This window comes from Gouania willdenowi, chromosome 5, assembly GCF_900634775.1.
Source record: "Gouania willdenowi chromosome 5, fGouWil2.1, whole genome shotgun sequence".
NCBI lineage: Eukaryota > Metazoa > Chordata > Actinopteri > Blenniiformes > Gobiesocidae > Gouania > Gouania willdenowi.
Window position 1 is genome coordinate 1,985,074 of NC_041048.1, and position 21,495 is coordinate 2,006,568.

At 35.8% G+C, this 21,495-nt stretch overlaps 1 protein-coding gene across 1 annotated transcript in view; it reads left to right on the forward strand.

Moving 5' to 3' along the window:
- Window positions 1-21,495, forward strand: part of rims4 (regulating synaptic membrane exocytosis 4) — a 43,008-nt gene that overhangs the window by 1,265 nt on the left and 20,248 nt on the right. The window contains exon 2 of the mRNA XM_028446646.1: window positions 15,072-15,132. Coding sequence (XP_028302447.1) covers window positions 15,105-15,132 — 28 coding nt within the window. The 5' untranslated portion in view covers window positions 15,072-15,104. The remainder of the gene's footprint in view (window positions 1-15,071; window positions 15,133-21,495) is intronic.

Below are 21,495 nucleotides of genomic sequence, written 5' to 3' on the forward strand. Positions count from 1 at the left end.
ATCACGTGATCAACATTCATGTCAGCATTTAGAATAACTAGTGCAATGCCCTTTAGAAGTACAGTATGTGTTTCTATAGAAAAGTTGGAGGTTAAGTAGCTTTTTCATGGATGGTTTACATGGAAGCTTTAATTAGTCTTTAATTCAGAATACAAGTTAAATCCTCTGTAAACTGATCCTGTAAACACTTCATTCTTAATGAAAATGGAATTCTGAATTACACACACACACACACACACACACACACACACACACACACACACACACACACACACACACAAAATACATGTTTCATTATTATTATTGCTCACCTTAGTTACAAACGTTGCTCACTGAAGACCTGAGACTTTCAACATGGCTGCTGCTTGGTTCAAGGGTGTACAGTGTCGGACTGCAATGATACGTTCATGAATTATTTCATAAAATTGCTTTAAATGCAGCTTTTTAGAACAGCCTAGTGTTGACAGGTAGTCAAGGATAAAATACAATCAGAGGCGGACCTTGCCAACAGTTAAACCAGGCAGCTGCCTGGGGCCCCGGGCCTCTACACCTACTTTTTGTCACCCATGTTACTTGAACTGCTTTTATTTTGAAAACCTTCCGGTAGCACCACTGTTTTCCGCCTCCAAGATGTGGTCATAGTTGTACAGTAATTTTGGATAATTTTCTTTCATTTTTTGTGTTTCAAATATTGTTTTGTGTGTTATGGAGTAAATTGGGGTATTTTTTTAATGTGTTTTTGTATATTTCTCCCTCTTTTTGTTGTTGTTTTTTACATTTTGTACTAATTTTATTTATTTTATCTCAAATATAATAATTTTATCTGAAAAACAGATGTTTGTTGTCATATATGGTGAATTGGCCCTCGTCAGTTTCCGTAGATTTAACTTTATTAGCAAACCGTTGACTTCTATCACGATATTGTATATTGAGTTTATTTTCAAAATTCCTTCTTTAATCTCGTTTTTCAACTTTAATCTTGACATTTTGACTTATTTCTTGATTTGCCCAAAATGATGTTCTCCATCAAAATTAGCTCTAATCCGCTTCTGAAAATGAACTGAAAACACTTGATTTGATCATATCACCTGCAAAAAGGAAATTCCTAAAAGACTCATTAAAGAGAAAAAGTGCGAGCCTAATATTCACATACAATGTTCATGTATGTGAGTGTTTTTGCTTTGATATTTGTATTTTTCCACTAAAATGCTATCGTCACTTTGGTCACTATGGTTATATCCTTGTTTTATTGAAACACCAAAAACTGACAAACACTGAAATAAATGGTGGAAACCACAGAAATGTGGATTAAAGTGGCACAAGTTGTGTAAGATTTATTAAAATCCTTCTCTTCACATTACAACCTCCTTTGACAATTCAGTACAGCAACAACAGATAGTTCTGGTCGCCGTGGCAACTGTGGTGTTTATGCTTTGTTGACTTGGTGGTTCTAAAAGGATCCTGGTTTAACTGAGCTGGGTCGAACCTGAAAAAAAAAAAACCTGACCTGGATTTGATGAAATACACAGTTAAACAAACATATAATCTGACTTCTACACAAGTAAATGAACTAAAAAAAGATCCACACAAGACAAAAAACACAGAAAACACAACAGACCTTCACATACTGTATCTTCATTCTACAGTATGGTGCGCCCAATGTAAAAACTCACTGTTTCATAGACAACATATTTCTAACATTTTGCTTTCAAATGTAAAAGAACATGTTTTATATCATTGTTGTACACAAATGTGTACACATGAAAATCTAAATGTAAAAGTTAGAAATAAATATCAAATGTAAATTTAAATGTTAAATGTCACATCTAGAAATTAAATGTAAATGTTAAATCTAAATGTAAATGTTAAATATAAAACTAATTGTTAAATATAAAACTAATTGTTAAATATAAAACTAATTGTTCAATCTAAATCTTAATGTTAAATCTAAATCTAAATTTTAATTCTAAATCTAAATAATAAATCTATATGATAAATCTAAATCTAAATGGTAAATCAACATCTAAATGTTATATCTAAATCTAAATGTTAAATGTAATTCTAAATGTTAAATCTAAATGTTAAATCGGTAGCTGAGTGTAAAGCTAAATGTTTAGAAATTATACAAAGTGGGCAGGTCGGTGCCTGTCAATCACACGCCCCCGCCCTCGCTCCACACACCCCACTCTCCAAACTCTTCTTCATCCTCGATTTCTTCATTACTGGTAAAAGTAAGTTGACGTACAGCATGCTGGTCCTCTCAGTGAATCTGTCAAACTGTGTGAGGGCAGTTGTCCACACATTCCCTCGGCTGATGTGCAGCCCGTACACCAGTCATTACTGCTCTTAAGAGTTTGTCAGTTTGGAGCGATCTCGCAAAACCTCTGCCTCTTCCCCTCTCCTCACTCACTGAGCCACAGTCAGTGGTGTGGGCGGAGCCTCATGATTGACAAGCGTTGACTTACCTGCTTTGTATAATTTCTAAACATTTAGCTTTACACTTGGCAGCTGATTTAACATTTAGATTGAGATTTGATTATTAGATTTAGATTTAAAATTTAGATTATATTTAACATTTAGATTTGGATTTAACATTTAGATTTGGATTTAACATTTAGATTTGGATTTAACATTTAGATTTGGATTCAACATTTAGATTTAAAATTAAAATGAGCATTTAGATTTAGCATTTAGATTTAGATTAAACAATTAATTTAGATTTATCATTTAGATTTAGATTTAACATTTATATTTATCATTTAGATTTAGATTTAACATTTAGAATTAGATTTAACATTTATATTTAGATTTAACATTTATATTTAGATTTAACATTTATATTTAGATTTAACATTTAGATTTAGATTTAGCATTTCAATTTATCATTTAGATTTAGCATTTCAATTTATCATTTAGATTTAGATTTAACAATCAGATTTAGATTTAACATTTCAATTTATCATTGAGATTTAGATTTAACATTTAGATTCAGATTTAACATTTACATTTATATTTAATATTTACATTTAGATTTTACATTTACTTTTAGATTCACCTTTCATGTGTATACATTTTTTACAACGATAAAGCATGCGTTTTTTTTCTTTTTTTTTTCTTCATGTATTTCTGTCTCCAATGTTAGAAAAATGAGCTAAATCGTTTAGGGAGCATTGCCCCCTCCTAGTGGTCAAAAGTTTTCATTACAGTTGTCCCAAATTCATTTGAAAAAAAAAATAAAATAAAATTCTTAATATAATGTACATAATTTACAAATACTTTACGTGCCATAAAACACAGTGACTGTACAATATATATATATATATATATATATTTTTTTTTTAAAATACAAGTTATCTTTGAATATTTAGGCCAGGTCTAAAACTAGACTTTCACTGAAATAGTCCTGATGACTAAATTTGCACTTAAACGAAATTGCATTTTTAGTCATAAGGCTATTGTCCTGCCAAAGTGCCTTTAAAAAAAAAAAAAAAAAAAGGAGTGGGAGGAGGAGCCATGTGGAAGCCCCTCCTACTTGTGAATGTGCACACCTGGTTGTTTTAATGACTCTAACCTGTGACTGTGGGTGAACTGGGTCAATGGCTGTAAAAATAGTTCTTTCTCCTCAATTTAAACTGAATTTCTATATTTAAGATTCTATATTTTTGGACAAACATCTCATGGTAAGAAACTTTAAATAAAACCACAGGTTTATTTAAACTTCTGTTGCTTGGACGATGCATTCAATAATAATCAGGAAACTTGGTTTTAACATTGTTGAGCATTGGACACTTAAGTTCAATGCATTTCTTTCTCGTTTATTTGTAAAGTTTGTTTATTGTTATTAAGTTATTAAGGAATGTTTAATGAGTTTGATGTACTCGTTTAATTTATATATTTACTGAGTTTATTTCAAGTGTTCACTCGTTAACAAATTAGACTTGGTTAACGTGAAATGCAAATAAGTTCAGATTAAAAGTAGTTTAAATAGTTGTTTAGAAATGATCTACATTGCTTAAAAATGCTGTTTTAAAACTGTTTAAAAGCACTTCTATCAAAGTATATTAACTGACTTTTAACAAACTGATTTAGTTAATAACGTGTGGTTAAAAAGAACAATGATTATTAATATTTGATTTTTTTATTTGATAAGACTTGATAAATTAATACTGTACACACACGTTAAATACTGTTTAAATGTGGTTGTTGTAATGCAAGTAAAATACCAATAATTTATTATAATTTATTGAGATCGGAATTGAAAAAAAAAAGGTTAAAATTAGATTTCAATGATGTAATGGTTGTCTAATTGTCCTTGTATTGTTTTTTTTTTCTTTTGAGGTTTTTTCACCTACACTGATGTACCTACAATTAATACTTTTAATAAAATAAAATAAGCAAGTCCAGTAAACAAACCCAGTGAAGAGAAGTTATTTTCAAGTCAAAAACAGCACAAAAATATCAAAATTAGCTTCTAAAATGAACACTAATAAATACTGCTCAGGTTGTAATAATAATTCAAACCACTAGGTGTCAGTAAACACTAAACTTTAGCTCAATCAATAGTTTGCTCTACTTTACGTGAGATAAAGGTGTATTTATTTATTTTTTACTAATTTTTTTTCCATATTCTTGTTTTGTTTTTTTAAAAATTATATTTAATTGATTTATTTTTTTTGACTTTTTTAAATTAAGTTTTTAACTTTTTTATAATTTGTATGTCAATGACGACTAAACTAATCCGGTGTTAATTACAGCACGTGTCAAACTCAAGGCCCGGGGGCCAAATCCGGCCCTTTAGAGCAGGTTTCTCAAATGGGGGTACGTGTACCCCTGTGAGTATGCGGTGGCACTAAAAAGGAGAGAGTGGAAAATGAACAAATGAAAGCATTAGAAATATGATATGATTTCTAATGTTAATATTTGTAGTTAAAAATGATAATAATAATAATTATGATGGAAATGATTTTGATTTGAACATTAACTGAAATTAAAAGTGTGAAGGGAGATGACCTGAAATGATAAAAACTGTAGAAATAATCCTGATTAGGAGGTACTAAATCTGTGGGGTCACCAGGAATTAAAATGGGGTCGCATGGAATGTTTAGAAATTAATAAAAATGACTGATAAAAAGTATGTTTTAATGTAAAATTATGTTTTAATATAAATTATTATAATTAAATTATTCTTTACCTCAAACAAACTTCTAAACTTTCACTTTCTCAAATGTAAATCTAGTTCCAATAAAATCCCTTATAAAAATATTGTGAATAAATGTCTTTGGGGTCCCCAGAGATTAGTGATCATAAAAATGGGGTCAACCCCAAAAAACTGTTTGATTTAACTTCTTTACAAAATAAAATTCTTAATGTGTATTATCACTCATTCATTCCATCATTATGCTCTATAGTATATATTTTTTTCATAGTATTCTGAGCAAAACTTTAGCATTAAAAAGTAAAAATGACACAGAAAACAATAATAAATGTGTAAATTACCAAATAATTCAGTTAAATATGTCAGTCCCTCTAAATACACAAATTCAATATACATTTTCTCATGCTTTTATCACGTGACTGCAGTCATTTTTTAACAACAAAATGTAAAAATAAACAAAATCTTTCTAAAATCCTGCATTTAAAAAAAAAAAAAAAAAAAGCCCTAAATTTCACAAGAAAATCAACAAATTTTAAAGAGGCCTTTATTGTTTGGATGCTGTCGGTGTTTTACATACTTTATGTATGATTTACATGTGGATGTGGAAACTACAGCACAATAATGTTTAAAATAACTTTTTTTTACACCTGAAATCTTCCCCAATTCAGGTCAAACTGGTTTGTATTTGATCAAAAATGATGCTTTACAGTGTATTATTAGTATTTATTATTACACTTATTTTTTAACCCAGTAGCCTCCAAAAGATAATAAATATAACTCGTCATCATAGTTAATGAATTATTTCTGTCAACAGAAATAGAAACAACCTTAAAACCATAATATTTAGCTGTGCGTGTGTGTGTGTGCGTGTGCGTGTGCGTGTGCGTGTGCGCTAGAGAGAAACCCAACACACCAATCCCACTGGTTCTTAATCAATCTGACAGAGTTTTTAATCAATAGCCTATGAAGAACCATAACTCAGGACTTTGCCGTGGGACTCCAGAGCAGCACAAAGATCTGCTGACGATCAATAAAAGGCTCTCGTTTCCCGTTTGGTCTGAAGCTGACGGCTTTTAGGAACGTCACAGTGGACATGTGGACAGAGGGACATGTGGACATGTGGACAGAGGGACATGTGGACATGTGGACATGTGGACAGAGGGACATGACTAATGTCCCTTAAAGGCTGTGTTTGAAATTGCACACTGACATTCTACCAGAATTGGGAAGATTACTATCAAAATGTAATCAGTTACAAGTACTGTAATCTGATTACTTGGATTACTTCCACTATAAATTAGATATTTTTAGTGTAGGAATGCAGCCGTCAATGGAAAGAATAAATATAACTATAGTATATACATCCTCTATAGGTGCTGATGGTCATATTGCACTTCACAGTAATAACACACTCAGAATAATCATCTATAAAGCTGCAACTAACGATTATTTTTCTAATCGCTAAACCGGTCAATAAATTAATCGATTAATTAGATTTTTGTCTATAAAACACATTTAATGCTTAAGATGATTAAACTGAAATAATAACACTGCACACACACACACACAAACACTCGTGGTGTGCACACACACACCTCTGCATTACGGTCAATGACATAAATCGCACAACGCAAAGAATCAATGATGAAATTTGTTGCCAACGCTTTTAATAGTTTATTTTTATCAATTTTTTTGATTTGTTGTTGCAGCCTTATTCATCTATTTTAAATGTAATGTGTTTAATCTACTCAACAAACCATGTGACCACATCATGGAGGACTTTGTATGTAAGGAAATAGACAGTAGCCTAGCGCTAACTGTAGACAGTAGCCTAGCGCTAACTGTAGACAGTAGCCTAGCGCTAACTGTAGACAGTAGCCTCGCGCTAACTTTAGGTTATGTATATAACCCCGGTTCTATGAGTGAGATGTCCCACTATGGGATACACACTCCCTGTAGCCCTCAGAAGCACTTTTCTCAATCCGCCAAGCCTTGATTGGCTGGAAATAACTTTCCATTCACCGGAGACACTCCCACCCTCTATAAGAGAGAGGGCGGACTTACAGGTCCTCATTCAAAATAAGCACCTCTTCTCACTCGTTCAAGCAAGAACGTTTGTCTGGTGAGACATCTCACTCATATTACTCATAGATCCAGGGTTATATACGTGACCTAAAGTTCTATTTCATACTATTATAGTGAGATGTCTCACTATGGGGTATGGCAGCTCCCGTAGCGCAGACATCGAGTGAAATAACCAGCCCGCAAGGCAGAGTCTGTTCTACATCAGGACAGCAAACAGCCCAGGATGTAAACCCGGACAAACGTGAGGGCTGAGGACCAACTCGCCGCTCCACAAATGTCCCAAACAGACACTCCCCTGAACACGGTCCAGGACATGGAGGGTCATCGAGTCGAGTGTGCGTTCAGGCCCTCAGGCAGCCGCAGACCCCAACCCTCGTAGGCCAAAACAATGACCCTCATTGTTCTTGGTAATGGGGAGCCATTGCCAAAGCAACAGCCCCCATCGCCCCATAAGGAACACCTGTGATAGGTGTTGCTTAGCAACAGGCTTCCCCTGTGGGGATTAACCCAGGAGACGAACAGCTGATCGCTCCTCCTGAGACCCCCTACATGTTCATGTACGTGCGTAACGCACAAACTGAACACGACAAATTAGACCGCTGCTCATCATGCGAGGCAGGAAGGCCAACAGGTCAAAGGGAGATGAAGAGTTCACCACCGTCGGCACAAAGGCTGAGTTGGGCTCCAAAATCATCCTCATATTGCCCGGGAAGAGCTGAGCGCATGACGGGTGAACCGAGAGTGCACGGATGTTACTAACCCGCTTAGCTGAAGCCAGCGCTAACAGGGAAGCAACCCTAAGGCTAACTTCCCGAGGTGGCTCAAGGGGAGGATGCTTAACATCTCTAGGTTATGTATATAACTTCGGTTTTATGAGTACAATGAGTGAGATGCCCGTGTGCTCCCTTTATTAAAAACGGCCGATCAGTGGGAGCTGATTCATCATTTTATCCCCAAAGCTCACGACACGCTGCGATTGTCGCCAAATACACTTTCACAGTCCATCATCCCTCTTTTTTTCTCTGCAGCATCACTGCACAAAAACTAGCGCCAGGCCAAACATCCCGTCTGGGACCACCGGCGCGTTGGGGATGTGGCTCTTTTCTGCGTGAGACCAAGCGTAATCCTCACACAGTTCAGCTTAGTAAGCCGTGAGGAGGGAGAGGACATTTAGAGCTGCAGCGTACACCCTGCCCGATGGGTCCGACTGAAGACGGTTCATCCCGGTTGGTAGCATGGGTCACCGGAGAGACAGAGCAGGCTGGCAAGGCAACAGGTGAGCCACAATCAGCAGCTTCTGAGCAGTCCGAGGCTCTCCACATCCTCACAGTCGAGGGTGGAGGAGCTTTTTACTGAAAGGGCGGTCCTTTCATGGATGCGCCATTTCCAGAAACAGCTCTGGGCAAGAAGGGGAGGATATATCCCGGCGTGCCCTCGGAGGTGGGAAGCTTACTCACATAGCGGGACCTAGTGGCCTCTGTTACGACGGTGAGTCATGGTATAGCAAGGTGCATCACCGTGAGCCTGCACAGCTCCACGGCGTCCACGCTTGGGAGAAAGGAGGATGGTGTGAAAACCTCCTCCTCCTCCGGAGAGGCGACAAAGGCGGCAGGCCGCTGCGAGCCCCAGCTGGGGCCATGGGCAGCAGCAGAGTCCATAAGAGCTGTGTCCTCTTCGCTCGCTGTGGAGGAGAAAAAATGGGGGCCAAGGCGGACATCAGACGCGCCGGCCTATGATGGAGACTGCGTGCGTCGAACGCCGTTGAGTGAACCACAGTGCATCCGTGCCCTTGTTGAGAGGAGCCTCGGTTTCCATCGCCACTTGACGCAGGCAGGAAAAGCAAGTGGATTAGCTTTTATGCTTTTATGCGCCGGATGTCTGAGACGTTGGGGACAGCGTTGACTGTTTTTGAACAGCAGCTGGATTGTGTGAGCTCAGGTACTGTGGTAAGGAGCTGGAACCGGGCCTTACACGGTGGTGAAGGCTCGGGGGAGAGACCATGTGCGCAAGAGCCTGGAGGGCGTCGAAAGTCGTGGTCTGGGATGGCAGCAGAAGTGCTGGGGTCTGTGAGCTCTGGCCTTGTGGCACAGAGCCAGCAGCAGGGCTGTCACCGAGGTCGTACCGCAGCAACATGCACGCCGGAGTGGCAACGTTGGAAGGAGGAGTCAGCCGGGGCAGAGGCTTGGGGTTTTCACGCCTTGAAGGACAGCACACACAAGGTCGGAGGCGCAGAGAAGCTGCAGTGGTCACAGATTTTTTTGGGTCACAGATTTTTGCTCAGTAGTACGTTAGTGACATTTACAACACAGCTTAAGTTTGATATCAAAATGAGTATGTATCAGATAGTATACAAAGATTGAGTATGTGAGAAATACCAAGATGTACACTATGTGGGGACATTTAAGTATGCACGGTGGGCACACTAGTCATACTCAACCGTCCCATGATGCATTGCGAGCGGAATGTAAAATGGTCCTGGGACTGGCTTCAACATCCTCTTTTCAAAATAAAAGCCTATCTTGTCTTCCATCAATTTAACTCTATTTGTATCTACAGTAGGGCTTTTATTTTGAAGTAAACCAGTAGTTTAATCAGTAACACAATGGAGGGTCTCTGAAAATCTCTGAATTGTGTGAATGAAATGTGTCTACGTGAGTTTTATGGATGAAATCAGCACATGTTGATCTTCTACTTTCTCACTTCAAATGTTTTCAGAACTTTCAAAGTAAAAGTGGAGAATCAAGAGATATTTAGTCTCTCTGTGCTTCAGGTTTTTGTCCTTGTAGGTTCCAAATGCATCTTGGGAACTTTGGAAGTATACTTCAGTGTGACCATCCTAATCATACGTATAGTATATAGTAGACAGTATATACTCATTGAGTTTGTAATGTGTAGTACATTAGTGTCACATGTTTAACAGTATCAATAGATTTGAGTCAAAGTAAAAATGTTGGGCTTGAAAAATACGACGACAGGAAATCTGAAAACAAAGGAAACAGTTTTGGTTCCCGATAATAAACTTGTTTACTAATAAACTGAAAATATGTGATTAGTTGTACTAAGATGTACTCATGCACAGGCGGACAATGAAATTATTAATGCTGATGCACGACTATAGCAGCTTTTATTGTTCTCCAGTTTTTTCTCCTCTGATTAACCACAGCAGTTTATAGGTTATTTATAGAATACGGAGGAAAAACACATGCTTCATGTCTCAATATATTAAAATGTGTGTTCAGCATTGGGTGTTCCTTTCAAACACTTACTCTCTCACGTCTTATTTTGCGTGTGTTTTGGTTTACGTTCACGTATGTTTGTCATCTCGTCATTGTGTCGTCCACAGGTTTGATTAATTATACGTGTTTATGTATCGAATAAATACAAAGTGTCATGTTTGTATCTCACTGTGGATTCATGTTTCTGTAGAAAAGTCAGAGCAGCGTTAAGATGGTGTTTGTTTAGAGATGAACAGGATATTAAAACACACACAGGAGGATGTTTGTGTTTTACTCCTTAAATAACATCAAATACAGAGAGAATGATGCACCAAAGATAGATAGAACTAATTCATCCAAAGGGAGAACATAATTAAAAAGGAATTAGGTTTTTATCTAAATCAGTCAAAACAGTCTTTTATAAAGACACATTAATATGAAGACATGAAATATCTAAATATTTAACAGAAAAACTCCTTAAGTGTTGATTTTTTAAATAACCAAGAGGTTTGACAATAGGCAACACATTCCTAAGAAAGAGAACATGGAATATTAGATAGAGCAGTGGTGTTAAACTCATGGCCAGAGGGCCAAATCCAGCCCGCCAGAGCCTGTCATTCGGCCCACGGTAGGAACAAAACAACAAAACATGACTTATGATGTAAGTCACCATAAAGTTTAGTTCTAGAGTTTTTAGTCGCTTCAAATTCAAACAATGAATGACACTTATGTATTTTCTCTCTGCTAATAGTTACATAATTTCTGTTATTGTAATTCACAGATTGTTTGCAGAAATCTCTCTTTATTTCATTTTTTAGAAACCTGTACGTTTTTGTTGTCTTTTTGTGTTTTTCAAGTCGTCGTGTGTTTTTGTTGTAATTTTGTGCTATTTCGTTGGTATTTTGTGTCTTTGAAGTCCTTTGTATATGTTGTTCTTTTTGCAGTTCATTTTGTGTTTAAGTGCTTATTTAGTGTTTTCTTTTTCATTCTGTGTTTTATGAATCGTTTTTTCAATTTTTAAAAAACATTTTTTTAAATTTTTAAATTTTTTTTTTTTATTTTTACTTTTTTGTGTGTTCTTGTTATTTTGGGTACTTTTGTGGACATTTTCTGCATTTTGGGCTTCATATAACTTCCAACTTTCTGAACTTTCTGAACGTTTTGTGTTATCTCCTTGATGTTTTTAGACATTTTGTGCATTTTTGAATAATTTTTTGTATTTTTTATTTAATTTGTGTTTCTTTTGTTGTTATTTTGTGTACTTTTGTGAACATTTTCTGCATTTTTGCTGCTGTTTTCTGTGTTTCTGGAGTTGGGATGTGTTGTGATTATCATTGTGTTGGTACATTTCAGAGAGTATGATATGACCCTGATATTCTAACTCTGAAACTTCAGCGACGAGCCAGGTTTTCTCCAGACAAGGACATAGTTTTCCCAGCGGAAAAGGTGTCTGAGAAATGTGAAAAGAGGCTGTCCTACTTTGATGAAGCTGCTCCATCACTCACACACTCAGACTTCACAGGGATTATTTTTCCCCTGAAAACAATTACAAACCTCTGGTTGCGTAAACATTGCTGTTTGGATCAAAATCTGTAATTTAGTAACAAAACAAATTGAAGAGAAATCATGACTAAAAGGAAAACGTGTGAAAAGCATGAGGGAGAGGACAGATCTGGAACCTTTTTACAGAGAAGAAAGAACCGATGATGATCTACTTTTATCGTTTCTATCTAATAAAAGTTGGTCTGTGGCCTCGCCTCGGCCCACTTTCCCTTAAATCTAGGCTGAACAGTCCTGGAAGGAAGTGACGGCTGCAAACACCACACATTTCTCTTTTTACGTTCTCACTTTACAAAATTTGAAGTGATAACTGGACGATAGGTTTCCTAAACCTTCGGTTAAAAAACCAAAAAATTGGATAAAAGACATATATTCAGGCTTTAATTCTTCACCCTTTGAGTGCAAAGATAAAATTATTGATGAACGGTTTATTTTTGCTGTAAAAACATGTCTGATGAGTCAAAAAGTGCTTCATTGTTGTGTCATGAAAGCTTTTGTTTTGAGACTTTATTTGTGTGAACTTGTCGTACACAATACAACTGAAAATGAATAAATGTGAAAAAACACAATCAATCCCCAGTTAAATTCTTAAAGGATCCTCCACTGTTTTTATGAATGTGGCCTAAAATCTTTGAAATGTCCTTATTAATAGATCTATGTCTGACAAAACACATTATTATGCACCATATTTGTTTTATTAACATTTAAAAATTGAACTACTTTACAGTTTTAGAGCCTGTGTTCCTCCATCTTGAAATCATGTGATTGATGTCACACTGCCTGTAAACATCCCATTGTTTTCTATTGGAGTGAAACATTCAGCCTGATTTATAGATCATTTAATAGATTTTTAGATCAAAATAACAACTTGTGCTGCTTTTGGTTGCTTTAAAAAAACAGGAAAAGTTAAATATGTCGATATTAACCTCTCTTGTTTACAGAAACAGTCGTGACCTGAGAAAATCTATGGCCACAGGGGGCGACAGTTCCAACCCTGTGGTTCGGTAGTAGACAATGAAGCAGAGAAGAAGAGCTCACCTAAGGGACCTTTACTCTCCCTTAAACAGTGCGCTGACACGCTCTGGTGGCTGAAGTTATTGAGTAAATCATGGAATGCTGAAGGACATCCACTCAAAAGGACTTCTATCTTCAAGGTTTGTACATTTTCATCCTCTTTCTGTAAACAAGAGGTTTACGTCGACATCTTTAACTTTTCCTGTTTTTTTAGAGCAACCAAAACCAGCACAAGATGTTATTTTGACTGATAAATCTGATAAATGATCTTAAAATCAGGCTGAATGTTTCACTTCAATAGAAAACAATGGGATGTTTACAGGAAGTGGGGCAGTGTGACATCATCAATCACATGATTTCAAGATGGAGGAACACAGGCTCTAAAACTGTAAAGTAGTCCCATTTTTAAAAGTCAATAAAATGAATATGATGCATAATAATGTGTTCTTGATCTCCTAATAAGAACATTCCAAGGTTTTAGGCCACATTTGTAAAAACAGTGGAAGATCCCTTAAATACATTTCAGTTAAAGCTGCTTATAATCAAAAATATGTATTAGAATTATAATGAAACAACAAATAAATCACTTTTAACCTTTTATTTTGAGGTAAACAAAGAGGAAAAATGCTTTGGTAAACTATAGAGAACTTTACACAAGTACAAAACACAATACATAAGTTATTTTTCTGTGAAGACACTGAAAATGATTAGTTTAATCTCTGACAGATTAATATTAATATCACTGGCTCATTTTCAGTCAAGTTATTGTTAGATAATCAGTCAATGGGTTTGATTTGTAACTCATTTTCCTCACATTCAAAACAGAAATTCATGTCAATCGATGTATAAAAATCTATATTTAAATATTAAGTTTAACGCTTATAGATATATTTTTAATTGTGTATCTAAATCTATAACTGAATGGGTCACCAAGTGTAAAGCAAAAATATTTAGAACATTTGGAACATTTACCAAGTGTGTAAGGTGGATTAATTTGAGTCAAAGTCGTGCATGTGTTCCCATCTTCTCACCATAAACACTCGTGCTCTCACGTTCCAGGAAAACGTTTTCTCTGGAAATGTTAAACAAACGTTGCACGACATAGTTTTCCTCGTGCGCTCCTGTTCTTTGTCAACGTGGCGGTTTTACATGTTCTGTTACAGTGATTTGTGTAAAGCATTGTGTCTTTATGTTTCTGTTTGAACCTGTGTTACTTCTTTTTGATATTTTACAGCTTTCATTACATTCATGGCAACAATTCAAAAGTTTTATTGAAGTTTTTCATTTTTTAGTAAAACCTTTTTGTAGTTTTCCTTGAACCATTTTACAATTATTCTTTGTTTTTGTGTATGATACCCAAAGTGCACAGTTTAATTTACCTCTAAGGTACAGTAAATGCAAAAACCCTCCAAAAACACTCAAAAAGACAGAAAATACACTAAACTACAGTAAAAATACTCCTAAAACACACAATACGACAACAAAATACATAAAATGGCAGAAAGATATGCAAAACAACTTCAAACATAAACAAAATTACTGACAAAACACACAAGCCTTTCTATTCTACACAAAATACAAATCAATGACCAAAATATATGCAAAACAACAACAAAAATACACAAAAATGACACCAAAAATTCACAGAAATACTAACAAAACACACAACAGGACAACAAAAATACTTAAAATGACAAAGATACGCAAAATTAAAACAAACATACATAAAAATGTCTCCAAAATACACAAAATAAAAAAAAAATACACAAAATATGACAAATGTACATAAACACACAATAGAACTACAAAAATACACAAAATGACAGAAATATATGCAAAATGACTCAAAAAATACATAAAAATGACCAAAAAAATATACGAAACAGCAAAAATACACAAAAATGTACTACAAAAACCACAACAACACAAATGCACATTAATATCCACAAAACACAAAATAGAACTACAAAAATACACAAAATGAGAGAAACATATGCAAAAATGCACAACAATGACTAAATTACAAAATATGCCCTGTCTAGGGTGGACCCCGCCTTGCGCTACATGATTTGGAGATGGGCACCGGCAGACCCCCACCACAAGGTAAAAAAATCATTTTATTGTTTTACAAGAATAAAACATGCATAGGTTTTGCAAAAAGATCGTGTTTTCGTGGCCCTTACTGTAATAAAAGTGGCCTTTCTCTGCTCTGATCATATTGAATATTGAGGATATTGACTAGTTTCTAGTTTAAGTTTCTACCAGCTAGTAAACAGGGCAGTTAATGTTTAAATGTGAAGACATGCTGATATTTATAAGTTTAATAAAGTCATCTGTGGATAGTCTCAATCATTAATCTCGAGACGCTTTTCATAAAATCACACAGTGCATTTGCTCTGTTTCAGCATTTCTCTGCTACTGATTTAGACTTTAACATCATTCTAATGTTCTCTGTTGTTCTAACGCTAACGTGTAACTGCTGCTGCTGCTGCTGTGATTTAGGAGCAGCTGATTATTACCAAACCTCTTTCTCTGACTGATTAACACACTTATCATGTGGGAGAAAGACTGAGTCATTGAATGAATGATGACACTGCTAACCTTGTTTGTATAAAATCACTAAAAAGTAGCCCACATAAAAGTTACTAAGCTAGCGATACGCGCATGTCGCGTTGGAGCAGTTTGTCCTGAAGAATGTTCCTGTAATTTGGCAACAGTCATCTTTCCCTCTATCTGGACTAGTTACCCAGATCCTGCTGCAGAAAAACCTGCCCACAGCATGATGCTACCACCACCATGCTTCAGGGTTGGGCTCAATTACATTTTTTCATTACAATTATCTCTTTGATTATCCATGCTCAATTACAACTAGATCATGATTGGGTTGAATTGCAATTTTCCCAATTACAATAAAATTAAGCAGTGGCTATTTGTACGGTTGCCATATCAATATACCGACATTCTATCCGTACGCAGCGCCCCTATTTGGCCAGTTTAGGTCACGTGACTAAGACTAAAACCTAACCCTAACTCTAAAAAATGTTGCGATATTGGGTTAAAACCAAACACTAACACTAAAACACTACATACGTGTACTTTGGTAACCATACCAATAGCACCGGGGGTTGTCCGTATGGCAACCGTACAAATAGACACTTTCATAAAATTACAATTATTATTTTCCCCCTGAAAATAAATTACAATTATGTTCTCAATTATTAAAGTTAACATTCAATGAATTACAATTTCTGAGCCTTTAATGAACAAGACCATAAAACATAACCTTCCTCTTGTGTTTGCTTTCTGTTAGCATCTTTGATGCTAACGGGTCAGTTTAACCCATGTCTTAAATCAGCTGTAAAATGTACAAAAAATATTATCTAATTAGTTTTTTATCTATTCGTTGCCTCGTTAGGCTTCCTAATCAATGAAAATATTGGTATTGGTATTTTTTCTGACACTATACCCCTATATTTAAATTCTATTTCATTGGTAAAATGGTTCTCAAGAGAACAAACAGGTACACTTAATATGAAACATATTTTAATATTTGTTAATGACTTAAAGTATGTGTAAGCCAAAGAACTGTAACACGATTCCCCAGTTTTACATTTAATTAAAATGGAATTGACAGTTTAAAAAAATAAATAAAATCTCACATCAATTACAACAGGTTTTTCCAATTACAATTATAATTATTATTGTGTCCTAATTGTGATTAATTACTGATTACAATTCTAATTGATCACAGCCCACTCCACTAATCCATTCAGATTATCGTACACGAGCTCAGTCCAGACGTGAGATCTGATCGTAGCGTACGATCACGTCACAATTGATGAAAACCGAAGCTTGCGCTCAGATCTGAACGTAAACAGTGTGTTTGTGTTTGAATTAGAATTTCATTTTACAGACGTTTTCATCCAAAGTGACGTCCAACAGTTTGGGTTTAGGGACTCGCTCAACATTCCACCGTGATGGACCAGGTTGGATTAAAACCAGTTGCAAATCTGCTTCCTTAACCTGTTTCACCGCCGCCGCCACCGCCTCGTTGTCTTATTATTCCTCATTTTGTTCTTGTTTTTTTTAATTTATTTTTTTATTTTCCCGTCACTTCATGTATTTTGCAGCTTGTCGTTTTGTGCCCTTTTCCAAGTAATTGTTTTTTAATTTTTGCTGCCATTTAGCATCATTTAATATTTTAATATTTTGTCTATTTCATTTGTTTTATTCATTTGTTTTGTATATTTTTCTGTTATTTTGTTGTATTTCATAGGGATGTCCCAATACAACTATTTGACTTCCGATACGATACCGTAATTGCAGCCTTGAGTATCGACCGACACAGATATTGATACGATACAATATCAACATGAATCATACACACTTTTGACTTATGTTGTAGTGTGGAATGTTAGAAAAGGTTTGATCATGTGATGTTACTTAAACAATAGTCAGTAACAGTAGGGATGAGAAAAACTGACCCATTTATTACAAACCTATTGATTACATACATTTTAACCTTCAACATAATATCTACAGTATTCTACAATTGAATAAATATAACATCATATATATATATATATATATATATATATACTGTATATATTGGAGAATTTAGATGCAGTCTGATAAAATCCGATATTTATTTTCTGACTGATATTGGACCAATATCAAATATCAGTATCGGATTGGGACACCCCTAGTATTTTAGTCGTAATCTTGTGTTCTTAGACTAAGTTTGATTACTTGAGGTGTATTTTGAGTTTTTGTTGTCCTTGTGTGTATATTGTTTATTATTTTGTGTACTTTTTTTTTACTGTTTTGTATATTGTTTATATGTTGTTGTCCTTTGTGTGTTTATTTTGGTGCTGCACACAATTTGTGGCCCCTGGAAAAATCTCTTCTAATAAAACTCGTGATTTACTTTTACAACGTGTGTTTCTACGGAGAACGAACGCTAAGAACCCTGGAGACAGACTGTGTTTTAGTGGGAATTACAGAAAATGACTCATCTCACGTTTTAGTGCCATTTAATCCCCTCAGCTTGATTGTGACGAAGAAGAGGAGGAAATGAGAGAGCTGGGAGTGACAGAGATGGATTAGGAGACGAAAGGTGACCAAAGAAAGGTGGATGAAGGATGATGAAAGAGAAGAAGAAAAACGAACAGAATGAGAAAAGGTAGAAGTGGAAACGGGAGAGAAACAAAGCAGCTCATTTTCAAAGACAAATCAATGTCACCTCCATATGTGTACACACACACACGCACACACACACACGCACACGCACACGCACACGCACACGCACACACACACACACGGTCACATTGTCTCCTCTGATGTTGGTTAATTATGATCCAACCTTAACACAGGTTCATGTTTCATGTTTTCTAAAGCAAAACCAAACTAAATATGTTTTTAAACTCATTTTAGTTCAGGGGCCAATTATGGAACAGTTTGATCTCAAGATAAATTTAAAAGATGAAAAAAAAATTGCTGTCTATAAAATTTGGTCTCAAAATTATGGAAAAACAAGCTCTTCTCTGCTCTGAGACACTGGGGGCGTGGCAGTTAGAGGCACTGGAACCACGCCCACATGCCTGAAGGAAGACACCGCTATAGGAGAGAGCATTGTGAAAAACCAAAAAACTTAGCAAAAATCCCCAAATTTTTCGGATCAGTCAAAACGAGGTGTCAGCGCCCGCTAGAGGCGAAAAAACTAAATTGCGGAGTATAAATGTGCTCATTTAAATGAAAATGTGGCTCTAGCGGATGTGTTTTACTCCCCCGAGTCGAATATGTGGTTTGTTTTCAGCTAGGGGCCAAATTGCGCCGACTGGATTTCGCGGAAGTTTGGTGTGTTTCAGCAGCAGGGTCGGGTTAATGCTAATGTGCTTCATTACGTAACGCGGCTATGATTTCTGACCCGCCCATTAAATCCTGAACACAGAAATCTGAAACACAGTTTATGAAGCCTAGCTCCATAATTACATTATTAATGGCTGAATGACTTTTTACATGTTATAAGGAAAACATTTATGACCGATTTAATGTGTTTAGAAAAAAATGAAAATGGCTGGATTTGCTTTACACGGTTTTTAAACCAATCCATATTGTTGGCTGCTTTATAGTTGAAGCAGATTATCATTCATACCAATTCCTTTGAATAAAATTACATTATTACATTGTGTGTTGGTATCATTTATTAATATCTCTGCAGATCCTCATCATAGGAGAGTTTTTATTAGAGCAGGAAGTGGTTTTATTTCTGATCTGTCTGTAGATAATAGTGAAATAGTTTCTATTTTTAAAGAACCTCAAGGTCAACTTTAACATCACAGAACATTTTCATCAATTTGTGTGTGTGTATGTGTGTGTGTGTGTGTCTACAGTTTCCTAATGGCGCTAAAACCAGTCCGTGTACACACACACACACACACACACACACACACACACACACACACACACACGGACAAACACAGACTATGACCACCAGCAGGTGATCCATCTTGACATGGTTACATCACACACACACACACACACACACACACACACACACACACACACACACACACACACACACACACACACACACACTCTGTGTTACCTCAGTAGATGCTCTACCTTCTGTTCTTCTTCATAATGAAGTTCAGAGACACAAACCGACACACTCGCATCAACAGAGCCGTCCGTGTGTGTGCGTGCGTGCGTAATGTACGTATGGCGGTCAATAAATAAACATAAAAAATGTTTCATGTCATTTAAAATACGTGAAGCCTATAAATAAACTGTTTGTCTGACAAATGTGTCTTTTAAACTCCTCCTCCTTTACACACTGAACTAATACACCGTAATACATAATTACAGACATGTCTGCTGGTTCTGTCAGACTGCCCTAATCAGACCAGATACCATCGTACACTCATAGCATTCACCAAGGCCTCTGCCTGAGGAGGCTCTGCTATGTTATGACTACCGCTATCAGCTACATACATAACACTGAGAGCACTGAAACACTTTGATCAAATAAACCCTGTGTCCACATCTGACCAGCAACCCTAAAGCTGTACTCCGTCTCATTCATCCAAATTCTCCTGTTAGATCCATTCTAGACGTTGTTTGTGTTTCACACTGACCAAACGTGGTCGACTATCAGAGCAAACCAATCCTAGAGTGTTCTATACGCTGTAGGGTTCATTGGTAAATGCACCCTCAGAGGATCATATCATACATGTTTTTACTTTCACATGTAAAAGTTATTTACTGGTAGATTATTAATGTAACTTAATAGTCTAAAAACAATGTGACCAAATACTTTCTCTTACCCTGACAAATTCTATTTCCAAGTTTCATCAATGGGGTTTTTAACCTTTCTGTTTATAGTTATATATCCCACTTTTCAACTAATGTTTGGAAATGACCTTTTTAAACATCCAATTAAACTGACCACTGCTTATCTTAGAATTATAACAACTGTGTGTTTGGGACTTAAAAGCCACTGAGGTACCTTGTTCTCATTACCTAGTTCTGTTCTTCCATTGGTCCACCATGCTGCTAAGTGCAGCTCTTTGGAAAAACTGCAGAAAAAGAAGAATGTCGCATTCACTCTCACATTGAATTGACCCGCGGGGACAAATAAAGTTTTTTGAATCTGAATCTGAATCATTCTTTAGAAGTTACTTTTTGAAAAGCTGTAAATGCTAATTGTGAATGACCAAACCCTCCTGATAGATGTTATCTCAACATGAGCAGAACAAGGACGATATTAGTGGGAGATATCAACTTCCCCGTGTAATTTGGAGTAAGAAATTATAGATAAAGTAACTGAAATGAGAAGATACAGTCATCATCATCACCCGCCAGATTGGTTGTCATTCTAACTCAACCTAAATGTCCTAAATCTAAGAACTTAGATATATACTGTACATAAGAAAATATTATCACATCAGAATATAAAATTACTATCTTAAACAATTTTTAATAAAAGCTGTCCCCTTTGAGGATACCTTGAACAGAGTTTAAAAAAAAACTGAAAAAGGGCAATAACTCCGGAAAAAATAATTGCGCACTTATCATTTTCAAACTCCATCAAGGTATTGATACCCTGAAGCCACACACCAAATGTGGTTATTGTATCTTAAACAGTTTCTGAGAAAAGCTGTTCCATGTAACTCGGACGGACGGAGCTCAAGCCTATGACCCTCTTCACACTTTGTAGCAGTAGATAATAATAATTTAAAAAAAACATCTGGGATCAGGATTTGAACTCCAGAATGAAAAACTGATAATAATTCCTCTGTGTGAGTTGGTGAAATGTGAGTCAATAGTTACATAGTTGTTAGTGATCAGGAAGAAGCTGTAAAACAACGTAGAACAGCCAAAAAGCAGCAGAAGTTGATCTTTTTCACGTCAAAAGACAATGATGAAAATATCGAATTTAAAAAAAAGGCCAAAGCATGTGTTAGA